Source organism: Nothobranchius furzeri, chromosome 3 (assembly GCF_043380555.1).
Source record: "Nothobranchius furzeri strain GRZ-AD chromosome 3, NfurGRZ-RIMD1, whole genome shotgun sequence".
Classification (NCBI taxonomy): domain Eukaryota; kingdom Metazoa; phylum Chordata; class Actinopteri; order Cyprinodontiformes; family Nothobranchiidae; genus Nothobranchius; species Nothobranchius furzeri.
The window spans coordinates 49,230,546-49,245,561 of record NC_091743.1 but is presented as its reverse complement, the minus strand read 5'-3'; the positions used below and the strand labels follow the sequence as shown (position 1 = coordinate 49,245,561).

General features: G+C 43.6%; 1 protein-coding gene across 2 annotated transcripts; it reads right to left on the bottom strand.

Annotated features, from left to right (window-relative positions):
- Positions 1–421: 421 nt before the first annotated feature.
- On the bottom strand, positions 422–13,978 carry cdk4 (cyclin dependent kinase 4). Of its 2 annotated transcripts, none has more exons than XM_015959687.3 (8): positions 13,768–13,978; positions 4,875–5,109; positions 4,653–4,788; positions 4,411–4,578; positions 2,159–2,268; positions 1,560–1,610; positions 1,346–1,481; positions 422–1,066 (listed from the first exon to the last, which is right to left on the bottom strand). In XM_015959687.3, the coding sequence occupies exons 2-8, from the start codon at positions 5,090–5,092 to the stop codon at positions 965–967; spliced, it is 921 nt and encodes a 306-aa protein (XP_015815173.3). In that variant the 5' UTR covers positions 5,093–5,109; positions 13,768–13,978; the 3' UTR covers positions 422–964. The 2 variants fall into 2 exon arrangements, with proteins under 2 accessions (XP_015815173.3, XP_015815174.3); XM_015959688.3 differs by having other exon boundaries at positions 4,528–4,578.
- Between the last annotated feature and the right edge of the window lie 1,038 nt (positions 13,979–15,016).

Here is a 15,016-nt window from a genome sequence, read left to right as displayed (position 1 = left end):
ATAAGACAACGCTAGACCTCATGTGGCTGGAGTGTGTCAGCAGTTCCTGCATGATGCTATGGACTGGCCTGCCTGTTCGCCAAACCTGAATCCAATTGAGCACATGTGGGACATCATCATACACGGACTGCCCAGGCAGTGGAGGATGCTTTAGTCCAGATCTGAGAGGAGATCCCTCAGACCATCCACCACCTCACCACGTGGAGGCCACACACACACTACTGAACCTCATTTTGACTTGTTTTAAGGACATTACATCAAAGTTGGATTTGCCTGTAGTGTTTTTACACTTTAATTCTGATTGTGGCTCCAAATACAAACTTACATGGGTTAGAGAACAAAGTATATTTCATCTGTTCAGATAGAGGATGTTTTATTTTTATAGACAGTCATCTGTAAAACACAACAAACTGACCCAGAATTATTGAATACTTTCTTTTATTCATTTCAGATTTCAGTGTGTGGTGTTTAGTGACATTTGAAGGTGTGAAATTCATTCCACAAAAAACTTTTGTGCAATAACTCAAAAGAAATTCCAATTTTTTAAGCTTTTGTGCGTTTATCTGTAACTGTTTGAAACTTCATTTAAAATGTTCATGATTCAGATACAGCCACTCACATTATAGACAGCGAGCAGCTTCAACACGGGTTACAGCTGTGTAAGACAAACATCACTAACCTATCTGGAGAATGTACGGCAACAAAAGCAGCATTTAAACGAGACATTTCTGCATGTTGACTCCAAGACTAAACATCAAAATCACTAGTGCTGCCCTTTAACTGCTGCTATAACATCTTTACATGTGACTTGTACAAGCTCAAAAACATGGCAGTGCTCATCAAATTCATCCTCACAGAGTTTCATCCTGATTTCTGAAGCAGGATCAACTAAGAAATATTCCCTAAACATAATCTGTACTCAGAGGGCGCTGGATCCTGTTGGTTCTTTTTCTACTGCATGATTTCAACTGGTTGTCTGAGGCGACGTCTCCTCATCCTGGAAATACAGATGTTCTAGAGCGTTCAGCGCTGATATTCGCTTCAAAGGGTCAAAGGTCAGCATTTGCTGTGGAGGAAAGAGAACAGGCAAAAAATAGATTTTATTTTTTTTTTTTACAGTCATTTGGTTGACAACATTCCCCCCACACATGGTTAGCTGTGACACTTTCTGCAGGAAAATATTTCTGTGTGATTTCTTTTCTACATTATATTTTCATATTTCTTTAATAATGTGCTGAAAAGTCATGCATCTGTACGATTCTGCTTTAGTTCAGGAAAGCCCGGGGGTCCGGGGCGTTGGCAGGTGAGAAAAGAATCGGCCTTCAGTTGTTAACTCAAGTCTTACCATCAACAGTTTGGCCCCCTGCTCGTTTATCTCTGGGACAAAGTCGGTGATCGGGCGAGCTTTGACAGCGGGAAAGTTTTTCCTCGACACGGTGACGCCGGTCGGCCACTCCTCCTCCTGCGGCAAGCCGATAACTCTGAAAGCAGATGAGTGAAATGAATGATTTGCTTGGTCGTTCTGGTTGCTGATGTTCCGCTAAGTCTTTGTTACTCACTCAAATATTTTCCCAAGCTGGTCCATTTCTGATTCTCCACAGAATAAAGGTCTTAAAAAACAAAACGATACATGTAAAATTAGTTACGTAATTTTTATTTTAATCATCTAAAACAAATACAGTTCTTCAACCCTGTTGGCTGCTGATGTCATGCTGTTTTCCACCACTAGATGGAGCCACTCTGCACACATCACACATAAACTTCATATCTTCTAGGTACGTCCACCCAGGCTGCTCCCAGACTAAACTCCAGCTGTCAAAATCTGTAAAACTATGTCCCTGAAAATCATCAGCCTGAAATCAAATGCTGACATCCTAGAAAACGTTGATCTCCGGGCTTGTTTGGAAGAGGATGCAGAGCTTTTTTCCTTCCCTTTTTTTTTAAATTCTAAATTTAGTCTAAAAGGCAAATCATCATCAGAAGTTGGGTTATAAACTAGAACTAAGTCTTTAAAAACAAACGGGTTTCACAGATAATCATTCTATCGGATTTCCAGACCGCTCATCTATCAGCTGGAAACATCCCAGTCGTAGCAAACCGCTAAACCCGAGTTGACAGAAGATCAGATACCGGTGATCTGAACGTTATGTTGACTCACTTGCGTCTGAACATCTCAGCAAAGATGCAGCCGGTGCTCCATATATCCACCGGAGTGGCGTACGTGGACTGCAGCAGAACTTCAGGAGGTCGGTACCACAGCGTCACCACCTCCAAGAGAGCCAAACGCAAGACTGGCATTAGTAACAGCACAAGCTTCGCTTCATCTAAGCCAACCTTCACATACTCGAGCTAAACACACGGTGTGTACGCATGAAGCAGAGTTTTGCTTTCGATGTGAGCCTGGTAAACGTCAGCTGATGAATCTGAACGCTGAACTCCTGAGGAGAGCACGCCGGTGCCTCACTGGGCTGCAGATGTGGCTGTTTACAGTCATTCATCAAACCCTTACGAGAAAAAGCAGCGTTCACTGACAACAATGTAAGATGTAGTTGATAGTGCTCTGTGACAGTATTACTAAGCAACCGGTTAAAATTCACTAAAAAATGATGCTAGCAGGCCAGAAACGTAAAGATGCAGAAGTGAGCACATTTCAGCAGGATGTGTTGGTTGAAAGTGAAAAACTAAATAGATCCTGAGTAGAAACAGCCCACTGTGTTAAACACCTTCCTGATGAGCCTTCCTACATAAACCAGAATAGATGTTATACTAGACATTTGATTGTTCTTTTGTTTCATGCTGCTACTTTTGTTATAATCTATAATCCCTAAAACTCTGTAAAGCCAGGCCTGCTGTGTGATTTTCTGCTCATTTTGAGCCAATTTTCCACCCATGCAACAGTCTTTGAGGTCAGGTCGAGTTTTGTGTCGTGTAGTATAGAAGGGGTTACGAGAGGCGGTTAAGACCCCCCGACCAGCTCCCAATCGCACGAGAATCAAGCATATTTAAATTTCTGCTGATCCCTTGTGAGGGTATGACACCGCTGAAGCTGCACCGCGACCCAAATGTACCAGAACCGCTCACACAGCGCACGCGCCAAAATGTCTGGCCAGCCATATTCATCTCCACACACGTTTCCACCTTTTACTTACAGTTTTCTCTGCACATGTTAATGTTAAGAAAGCACCTTTTGTATTCATGTCAAGTAAAAGCAGATCCCAAAACCTCGGTTTAGTTCCTACATGCCTTTCATTCTTCCTCTACTTCTATTCCCCATAAACCCCTGCGTGTCCTCCCACAACTACGGCAGGCCTCAAGGACAACAGACATCAATGACGGCACAACAGTCTCCTCTCTTTCAGGTTTCTGGATTCACAGGTTCGACCCGTTGAGAAAAAAACTCTTAAAACACATTCTTTGGACCGGCGTGTTACTACCACAACAGTGCGAGCGGTCAGAGCGTGAGAACATGACTCGTGGCTGTGCCCTGTGAACAGTGTCAGATGACGAACAACCAACGAAAAAGTCGCACAGTGTACGCCCTGTATTCGCCATCTTGTTTTTTCTGTCATTACCCAAAGCTCATGACTACAGGTGAGGACTGGGATCAAGACCGGCAGGTAAACTGAGAGTAGAGATGCACTGATGTGACATTTTTGGGCCGATACCGATATTAATATCACTGTTAGGGCCGATATCGATATACTGACATTAATGCTTCTAAAATCAGCAGATTTTGTAAAGACTGAATATTATTAAAGCTGAATTTACATTATTATGTACACACACACACACACACACACACACACTTACTCTACTGAGATGATTGCAATCACTGTCACTTGACTAAAATACACAGCACCCCCTCACCCTCTGAAACTGATAAACAAATGGAAACAAGATGGAAAAAAATACCAGTTAATATCGACCTAGTTTTATTTATCGGACCGATACAGATATGTTAAAAAATGGCCGATACCGATATATTGTGCACCCCTAATTTAGAGCTTTGCTTTCTGGCTTAGCTCCCTCTTCACAAGTGGCTGGTTTAACGTCCACATCACTGCAGATGCTGCCCTGATCCACCATTCGATCTCCTTCCTACACTCGTGACCTCTGCCTTGACCTGGAGTTGGCCCTCCACATAAGAATTATGGCTACAGAGCTGGAGGTGAAGATCTTTATCCCAGCCGCTGCACACTTGATGATGTATAAATGATAACTTATTTTACTCATACTTTGGTTATGCAACAATATTTATGTTGACACATGGCAGTTGTCTTGTGTGCTTTGGCCTGACACTAATCACATCTTTATTCAGTTTTGTTCTTCGAAAAGTGTCTTCCTCAGTTTCAACCTTGGCTGTAAAAACACAGGTTCAGAGAGAGAAACCCAAACGAACGCATTTCTCACCACGGGGGTGAGGGCCATGTGGCAGCTGTAGATCTTAGCGAGGCCAAAGTCAGCCAGCTTCACCTGACCCTGGCTGGTCACAAGGATATTCTCTGGTTTCAGGTCTCTGTGCATCACCTGGTTTGAGTGAAGGAATGCAAGGCCACACAGAAGCTGCCTCATCAGATCCTGCAAAAGCCACCATAAAAGAATCAGATGTGTTCGTTTGGCGCCCACCGATTAACGTACTGCTTGGGTCTTACTTTGATGCGGTCTGAAGATAGTCCTGGAGCCGGAGCTTTCTCCAAATATGTCTTCAGGTCTTGGTCCACGTGCTCAAACACTAGAGTGACTTTGGTTTCCTGGTCCGACCTTGGGGTGGCACAGACGTCCATCAGCCTGGTTTCAGACAACAGAACGACATGTTTCCTGTCAGGCTGCAGAGTAGATGTTACGACCCAGAAGCAGGTCTTTGACCCACTTACCGGACCACGTTGGGGTGGTCGAACTGCTCCAGACGCTTCAACAGCGCCACCTCTCTGACCGTGGAGACCGGGAGGCCGTTCTGGTCTGTCTGGACACGCACATTCTTCAGAGCAACAAACTTCCCGCTCTCCGTGTCCCGGGCCTTGTAGACTGTCCCGTAAGCGCCACCGCCGATCTCTGCCACCGGCTCATACGGGAAACTGGTGCAGTGGGCCATGACCACATTCAATCACACTAAGAGGCAAAGCAGAACAGTAACAACAATTTAGATGCTTTCTGAATGAGAATACCCTCAGATCAGATAGCAGGACAGCTGTTTAAAACTTCACCAAATTCCACATCAGTTCACTCATTCTTCTTTGTGTCCAAATTCACAAGTTACCTTCTAAATAAAAGAATCCGTTAAAGTTCAGAAGTGGAGACATCTTCTGAACATAACACTGTGCTTAAGAGCTCTTAGATTTGTGTGACCCCCCCCCCCCACCCCCACCCCACATTCTCTGAACTGACCTCCATCCTGACGTCTCTAGGCAGGAAACAGGCTCAAACTGAAAAAGTTTAAGTCAGACCAGTTTGGTAGGCTTCCCCCGTTCAGACAAACTTCTAACCTACTTCCATCCAGTCGCACATCTTCCACCTACTCAGGCTTAGCAGCAAAAGGATCCAGCACGAAGAGTCGTTCACTCACCCCGAGCAGCATGCAGCGCCACACGTCCTCCCGCTTTGTTCAAAACGAGTCTCATGATTTGTGACTCTGCAGGTTTGTTCCTGCCTTTTTCACTCATCTAATCACTGAGGAGCATTTCTGCTGAGTAAACCTAGCACAGATAAAAGCAGATCCACCCATCCTGTTGGGTAGCAACAAAAACTGACCGAGGCTATTTGAGGTCAGTTTGGTGTAAAAAGAAGCGCGTCTTGGCACCAATCCAACACTCTTTAAAAGGGCGTCCACAGTTATAATCGTAAAAGTGGTTTACGTTCCAGAATGTGCAGGGGTGCTCAATCCTGGTCCTGGAGATCAGATCAGATCAATTTTATTTGTAAAGCACATTTTATATGATGAGGAGTCAAAGCACTGACAACACAGACCATAATATTTACATAAAACCATTTAAAATCCTTAAGACAGAAAAGATCAAAACAGAATTAAAAATTTAAATAAAATAAAATAACTAGGGATGCAACAATACCACTTTTTTACAAACCGATACGATACCTATACTTGGATCTGAATATTCGCCGATACCGATTACCGATACCTATACTTCTACCACACAAAAAATGCTATGATTTGGAATACAGATTTTATTTTCTTCTCTGCTTTCAACAGGAAAACTAAAATATTAGGTGAACAGAAATGACAAGTTACAGTGAAGCCATTTTCAAACAACTGCATTTGTATCAGTTCCTGGTATCGGTTAACTTTTACCGATACCGATACCAATATCGGTATCTATACCGATACCGGTGCATCCCTAAAAATAACCCACACAAGACAGAGTCTCAGACCGTGTCAAAAGCTTGCCGATAAAAGTGTGTTTTCAGGACGGATTTAAACGATGACAGCAAAGTTGTCTGATGCACACTCAGTGGTAGGGTGTTCCACAGTGCAGGTCCACATATTTAGAATGCTCTACCTCTGTTAGAACCTCTAACAGTAGTTGGTCCGCTGACCTGAGGTTCCAGGCCGGTTTATAAAAGGACAGAAGCTCAGAGAGATATGGTGGGGCAAGACCATTCAGTGATTTAAAAACAAAAATTAAAATCTTAAATTTCACTCTGAAAGTCACTGGCAGCCAGTGAAGGGAGGCCAAGATAAGTGTTATGTGATCCCGCTTTCGTGATCGGGTCAGCAGTCTGGCAGCAGCGTTCTGCACCATTTGGAGATGCTTGAGGGCAGACTGGGTCACCCCAGAGTACAGCGAATTACAGTAATCCAGCCGAGAAGTAATAAAAACATGGATCACTGTTTCAAAGTGTTGCCTCGACAGGAAAGACCTCACCTTCACCAGCTGCCTCAGGTGGAAAAACCCAGACTTCACCACAGAGCTAATTTGGTGTTCCAGTTTATAATCGCTGTCCATCTTAAAACCCAGAATTGAAGTGCAGTTTTTCACATGTGATGCCATCGGTCCTAAATCAGTATCACTAGGTGAGCAACTATTAATGGGGCCAAAAACCATTACCTCCATCTTCTTATCATTAAAGCTTAAAAAGCTCTGCGCCATCCAATTTTTGATGTCTTGGAGGCAGGTCAAGAGAGTGGATACTGACTGACCCTTTCTCACAGGTAAGTATATTTGCGTGTCGTCTGTGTAGCAGTGGAAAGCCACTCCATGCTTACGCAACATGGTACCCAAAGAACAAAGATAAATTGAAAACAGGATGGGCCCAAGAATTGAACCCTGGGGAACCCCCATGTCAATAAAGACGAAGCAGAGCTAAAACCTGCAAGGCTCACACACATGGATCTATCAAAGGTAGGACGAGAACCAATTTAAAGCAGTGCTACAGACACCAGACTCTTTAAGTCTATTCAATAGAATGCCATGATCAACGGTGTCAAATGCTGCGGACAAGTCCAACAGGATGAGGATGACGTATGCCCCTTCATCTGTTGCTCTGAGGATATCATTTGAAACCCTTAACAATGCAGACTCTGTACTATGTAAGTTTTTAAAATGGACTGAAATACCTCAAGCATATTATTACTCACCAAAGAGCTAGTTAATTGTGTGTTAACAATCTTTTCTAAAATTTTAGATAGGAACGGCAAACCTAGAAATCGGCCTGTAGGTGGCCAGTACCGACTTATCCAAGTTATTTCCCTTTAACATGGGTCGGACAACAGCATGCTTAAAAGTCGTAGGGACCACCCCAGCAGACAGGCTAGTATTAATAATAGCCAGTATAAGTACCCCAATACTAGGGGAAACCTGCTGTAAAAGGTGAGGAGGAACAGCATCCAAAGGAGAACCAGAAGGTTTCATGTCATTGACAAGCCTTTCCAATAAGGACAAGCTAAGCGGTGTAAACTTGTCAAATACCCCCATAGGAATCACTGGTTCTGGAAGATCCAAATTCGGCACTGGGATAGCTGTCCTAATATCAGCCACCTTTTGGACAAAATAATTCAGAAAGTCATTGCATAGTTCAATAGATGGTTCTATATCATCAGTCTGGGGAAGTTGAAGAACAGAGTTAACCGTTTTAAAAAGTACTCGAGGATTATGCTTGTTTGTTGCCACCAGGTTAGACAGGTAATTACTTTTAGAGTCTTTCACCACCCTATGATATTTGTACAAGTCCTTTAAAAGCTGATGGGATACATGTAACCCATCCTTCTTCTGCCGGTATCTAGCATGTTTTAATTTAACCCTGCTTCAACACACCTGATTTCAATCAGCAGGTGATTAACAGGCTTCTGCAGAGCCTGATGAGCTTCAGCACAGGTAATTCAGCCATTGAATCAAGTGTGGTGGTGCAGAAAAACCACAAAACCTGCTGGATACCAGCCCTCCAGGACCAGGATTGGGCACCTAAACGTTTCAGATACTGAAGCTTTTAGATAAGAGCTATTTGAAACATAAAGGTGAGACTTTTTAAAACGTTAACGCTTATAAATCAGAATGAGCTTAATAAGAGGAAACATGTTACTTAAAAGTTTTCTAATTTTTGTGTGTTTTTAAACAACTAATTTAAAAAATATTTAACAAAAATGCACTAATGTGCTAGTGATGGGCTCTTTGAAGGGAGCTGCTCATTCAAGAGCCATCAAATGTTCAAATAAATGAGCTAAAATCTAAATTAGTAAGTCACGATTTTATAAAATTAATAAAATAAATCAGTCATTTGAGGTAATAATATGTGAACTTGACAACGATAACCTATATTGATCAGGCACAGCAATACCCAAATTAATCAGCCGTTTTTGATTGCTCCTTAGAGCAAAACTAAAACATTACTACAAATCTGACAGTGAAGATCTGTTGCATGAATGTGTGGCTTCAACAGAAGATCACATGCTAGTGATAACACTTAGCGGAACCACAAGTCTTGAAGACGTTTATATAAACTTGTGGCTGGAGAGGAAGGATGCATGAAGACACCGAATGTCTTCCTCTTATGCAAAGACTGTTGGGTCAGAGCGTCTGCACAGACGTCTGACAGCATTTCTATCTGCCAACATCTGAAAAACCATTAGGAAAAACAAATCCCACTACAAGTGTGGGACCCAAACCAGGAGATGGTTCATGTTTTATGCAGAAAAGTGCTTTCAGGGTGTGGGAGCTTTTTCCCAGGCAGCAGCATCTCATGATACAGTCTGTTGACCATGCGCGCACACGGACACAAATAAGGAAACACAAATAAGGAAAGAAAGGAGGGGTTGATGTGTGTGTGTGTGTGTGTGTGTGCGTGTGTGTGTGTGTGTGTGTGTGTGTGTGTGTGTGTGTGTGTGTGTGTGTGTGTGTGTGTGTGTGTGTGTGTGTGTGTGTGTGTGTGTGTGTGTGTGTGTGAACAATTAGAGGGGCTGGCATGCTGCTTTAAAGAAAAAAAACAATCATTTGGTTGATAAACTCTCTTTAGCTCTCTGCTCCATGTTGCAAAGAGCAGAAAATGCTTATTTAAACTATTTTACCTGATGAGAATTTAACCTGCTGCAGCAGTATCTAATAAGAGATTCATTTATTCTGGTTCTGTGGGTCGGTGGGTTCTTATTTACTTGAAATGTACTTGAAAGTTAGCATTTTAGAAGTAAAAACTCCCCCACAGCTCTGTTATTGCTAGCTTTACGTAGCATTTAGTGACGGTGGATTCACAGACCAGGACAAGTGTTGAGATTATTAGCCGTCAGGTTGCTGCTTGGCAGGGATGTATTTATAGACAAGTCACTGGTGGAGCTGATCATGCTCAATAGTGGCCATTCTGATCACAGGATGTCTTAATGCATCTATAAAAGTCAAATCAGATCAACTGTGTCCCGTCTGGATCATCTTTACAGATATTTGTTACAAACAGATGAGATTAAACATGTAAGAAGATTCTTGCAAGTCAGTGAAGCCTCATTCACACCGAAGGATGAACGGATACGGTCCAGTTTCCTTAAAGTCCAAAAATCATTGAGCCCAATCAGAACGTTCACACTGGCTGTGGTGCGGTCCAGATGTGGAGCTCCTGAAAGTTTCTGCATGGCGTTTTTTTTTTCTTCTGCACACTGCATGCAGAGTGTCATGAAGTTAAATAAATGACAGGAGCCAGACAGGAAGTGAGCCTTGTTTCAGCAAGTTGCATCCAGTATTTTTCAAAGTAAACAAAGTAAAACATGTTGTGTTTTTTTAGCCGATTTTTGTTTTATTATTAATGACAAGAATACTAAATCACGGTGTATGATAGTTCACAATCTTTTTACAGGTGGATCTTTGTTAGGATACTATGCAACTTTATCATATTTTTAAATTATTTTCTTGAGCCAGTATGTGCTAAAAGACCCTTTACAAGGTTCATTAAATGTCACTCAGACCCCCACTGCCCCCTCTGGCAAGAATTGACCCTTTGCACCGACGCCACCTAATCACGTGGACGGCAAAAGCATGTAAACAGTGAGCGACACGATTACAAAACAAAGGGAAAAGTAGAGCCTGAAATTGTTTTAGCGATCAAAACAAAAACAAAACTCCTCCAGCATTCCTTCAACTAGTTCAGGCCCAGTTCAGTTATCAGAAGAAGTAGCGCATCTAGCGGGGGCTCATAGAGAGCGGTGTGTTAACAAGCTTACCAACGTTAGCTTACGTTCTCTCTGCAGCTGTTCACCGATGTAAACATGTTGCTGACTTTGCCTAAATTCACCCCTCTGGATTTATAAAATTATGTTATAAACAGCGTTTCACTTTACACCAAAGCTGATTTTTAAAAAGTCCGGATCCCTACCAGCTTCTGTTGCTGGTGGTGTTACCGGGTTCAGCTGCTGCTTTCACACCGGAATGAGAAGATCTCTGAACGCCGACGCTCATATAAATAAATAACGTAATTTTAACACACGTAATCATACATCGGAGCTTTAATATTGTTAATAATCGTCTCGCTTTACACTACAGTGGACGGAGCGCAGCCTCCGTGGTGAAATACCCGTCCATCAGGATTATCAATAACTTGTATAAACACATCACATTTACCCCTGTCCCCGTCTTCCTCGTCAAATAAATGAACGTTAATCTTACCCGGTAAAAACATGTTCGCTGCAAATCTGAGACCTGCTAGTCCGCTTGATTGATCGCTGCAGTTCATCTCCGTCCTCAGTCTCCATCAAAGTTAATAAAAAAACAAAACAAGTTGACTTTACATCCTTGTCTGTTAGTGCAGCCGACCACGCAGCAAGCTAAAACCATTTTACTGTCGAATCAACTAAATAAAAGCTATAAAAGGCTACAAACTGGCTTGTTTTGACTAGCTTCACTGGAGTTTCTACGGGTGTAAACGGTCTTTTTGCCGTCCATCATGGTGAAGGGGGCGGTCACATGAGTGGCGTGACGTCACGTGCACAGGGTCAATACCGCACTTGCAACTTCAGTGTGGTGGGCTGCCACCTGTTGGACTTGTGCCACTTACACACTAGCATCAGCTCCACTCCACTCCGCCCACCCCAGCCTGGCTGTGTTCGTCCCACACTGCCTTGAGAATATAGATGTGATTGAGAACATAGGCGGTCTGGGGCCTGTGATGTCATGAGCGCATCTATAAGCATGTGGGCGGAGCAAAAGAGCGCCAACACCTGAAATTGTAGCGCAACGTCTGTAAAATCAACGTAGCTACTGACAGGAGGGGCTGCTGAGTCTAGGCGCCACCAGTTCCTCCAACCACCACCAGCAGGAGAGGTGGTTTAAGTAAATACACAACAGCAGCATTCTTTCTCTGGCAGGAGAATGGGTTAGGGTGAACTCTGACCCTGAGCAATTGGGCTTTCACATCTTGATAGGCACATCTGGGTAGTCGTTTTCCATGCTCAGCTTTTTTTTTTTGGAGCTTCTCCCCAGTAGTCTATTTCATGGAAAACTGAGCCAACACACCAAATACGACTGATTGGCCAGCTGAAGTTCACACCTACCTATAGAGGGAGCCTCTGATTGGTTGGTAGAATTAGCCAGCAGAGGCTTCCCATATTTGTAAACATCTCTGACTGCTGGTCAGACAGACTGCTGTGAGGAGCACGCAGCAGTATCGGCGTGAGAGTAGGAAACGGTGTGCTTCATATCACTGCTCACGGCTACTTTTGCTTACCAACGTGAGTAAAACACCCACCTGGCCCACGTGCTCTGAGGCATTCGCTCTGAGAAGGCTATGTGAACAAAAACTGGCCATGCAGGGGTGGGCCGACTCTACCGAGACCGGACCAGGCCAGTAGAGCCCTGCAATGAAGCCCTAGGCCCTCAGGTCGGCCCGGTCCGACGGCCCGAGGGCCGGGCTTCGGGCCAACGACTGCGTAATTACCTCGGACACGGGCCGGGCCAGGCGCCTTTATTTTTAATCAAATTCATAAAAAAAATTGAAACACTTGAATGCAGCAGCACCTGCCTGCTTCTCACGCACCGGCACCGTTAGCTCAGTTAAGGTCTGTGTGGTTTATTAATGCGCCTATATAAACGGCTGACTGAAACATGTGCCCCTATTCTAATATGCCATTTTATGTCCACTTTGATATGTCAGAAACCATTTGTTTATTCTCAAGAAAATGACAGCATTCTATTTTTCTGTGAATAAATTCGCTCTGCAGTTAAAAAAATACAGCATTCATTGTTGTTGTTTTTTCTAACTGGCGAGCGCATTTTCAGAGCGGCAGATTAAATTTACAAACACTATATTAATTGGGGGTGTTTATTTAATCTGCCGCTCTGAAAATGCGCTCTGCAGTTAGAAAATTAGAATGCTGCTTTTTTTTCTAATTGCACAAGGGCGCATTTTCAGAGCAGATTAAATTTACAAACGCATCCAATTAATATAGTGTTCGTAAATTTCATCTGCCGCTCAAAAAATACGCTCTGTTAGAAAAAAAAGCTGCATTGAATGCTGTTTTTTTGTTCTTTTCTTTTTATTTATTTATTTTTTTTACTGCAGAATGCTTCTCACAGATAATTAGAATGCTGAGCATTCTATCACGCTAAAACATTATGAAAGGTTAAAAAACAAAATTGGGCTCAGGCCAGAGAATCCTGAAAACCTTTTCGGACCGGGTCGGGCTGGGGCTCCACGGGCCGGACACGGGCTCAGATTTTAGGCCCGTGCAGGGCTCTACAGGCCAGATGTGACGACGCCATACCAGACCAGTGTGTCTTGAAAATGGGCTGCAGTAACCAATTTTGACCATAGGATGTCATTCCTACTTCCTTCTTCCATGTTGCACCTTTAATTTAAACATTTATGTTTCCCCTTCTTTCAATAACATCTGACCAGCTTCAGCCCAGCTGGGAGTTTAATTGAACTGGCAGCATACCGATAACAGCAAATCAGTAATTAAATGATCAACAGAAGCTGACCTCCATTCATTTTTACGGATCTATCAGACCGACCCACGGAGAAGCAGGCCCGTGGGCAGAGTCAGCAGGCCGGTCCAGGCCAGGACAGACACGTGGTGCTACTCCACGACTCTTCTTTGTTGATTAAACTAAAAGAAAAGTGGAGCAACAGCAGGCCGACGGCTAGTTTCTCCTCCTCAGACATGTGCCCCAACGTGGCGGAGGGATAGCTGACAACTACGGCCGCTGGCGGAGGACAAACCACCGACTGCAACTTTTATTTAACGCATCTGTCCAGCCCAAACTCCAGATGTCCAGAGTTAAGGTGACCAACACGACCCAGCTGTAGTTTCCTGTATCCGAGAGTCCAGAAACACGAACCTACCTCGCCCGTTTCTCCTCTCCGTGTTTCAGCGGCAGGTGAGATCACTTCAGCGAGGCATGCTTCTTCTCCTGCCACGTCTCTAACTCGTTCAGAACCGGGTCAGAGGTGGACAGGGCCGGGTCCAGACCCAGACTCTTTGCCCACGGGTGCTTGTGATGTGGGGAAACCAAGTCAGTCGGTTTGATTTCGGCCTCTCGTCGCACTTTTTTTTCCGCCTGTCTTCCTTTTGCTCAGGGGGCGGGGCTACAGCCTAAAGCAGCAACGCAAACTTTAGCGCATCATCTCCTCTAAAGCCTCTGCTGATGTAAAATACCTGTTTCAGCTTCCAAGAAGCAGTCATCTTTACTTTAAACGTTTCCAACATTTAACTTTGTTACACATCATCAAAGGAAGAGTGGGGAAACTGTAAATGTGGTTTCACCAGACTTAAAGTTACATTAAAACAAACAAACAAATGTGTCTAAAACCTTTTTTCATGCCTCTTAACAAGTTCTGATATGTTAAAGAAATAAAGAAACTGTGGAGATGAAATAAATAAATAAAGTGGTTCTTTCACATTTGTCTAAAAACCTCAGCAAATAACACATTTAGGACCAGAAGCAACTATTGAACCATCAGTTGTTGGTCTCCAAACCGCTGAACTCCTGCACGACCATGGGGCCTCTATTCGTTACGCACTCGCATATTTGGCAACAGAACACCGCTGGTGTGAGAGGTTCGCGGCTCAGTAGTATCAGAGGAGGAGAAACGGCCGGCTGCTACCACTTCAACTTTTGGACAAACTGCCAGAGCCTAAAAAAAACCCTCCATTTTATGTCACAGACAAAAGCTGTTTGGACCTAGAAAACGGTTACTGGTGTTTGGCCATGTCTCGTTTCGTGCGGCATTAACATGTGCAGCTTTTGGTCGGTTGTAATGCCGTGTTAAAAGCGCTCTATAATTAAAGTGGTATGGTATCGCAGGTTGCGTCTCAGGGAAGATACCCGAGGGAAGGGGTGAGTGTTCTGTGACTGTGTTTGGGTTCGAAACCTAGCATGTTTGCAGATTTATTATAACAGCTTAATGGTTTAAGTATGTTTAGGTGTGTTTTTAAATTCTAAAGTTAGTGGTGTCCCGTGAGGAAATTCAAGGGTGAAGGAATCAAGATCAGCATCTGAGCACTATAGTTTAGGTCAGTGTTTATAAATAGTTTATTCTTAGTTAGATTTGGGTCGCTGGGATTGAAGAGAGGTCCAAATTATCCTCTGTC

Excerpts from the sequence above, each read along its gene's own strand:
- cdk4 (XM_015959687.3), bottom strand. The coding sequence starts at position 5,092 with ATGGCCCACTGCACCAGTTTCCCGTATGAGCCGGTGGCAGAGATCGGC. Across the intron at positions 2,269-4,410 it reads ACATGGCCCTCACCCCCGTG|GTGGTGACGCTGTGGTACCG; the intron begins GTGAGAAATGCG and ends GCTCTCTTGGAG. Across the intron at positions 1,067-1,345 it reads AGGGGGCCAAACTGTTGATG|CAAATGCTGACCTTTGACCC; the intron begins GTAAGACTTGAG and ends TTTCCTCCACAG.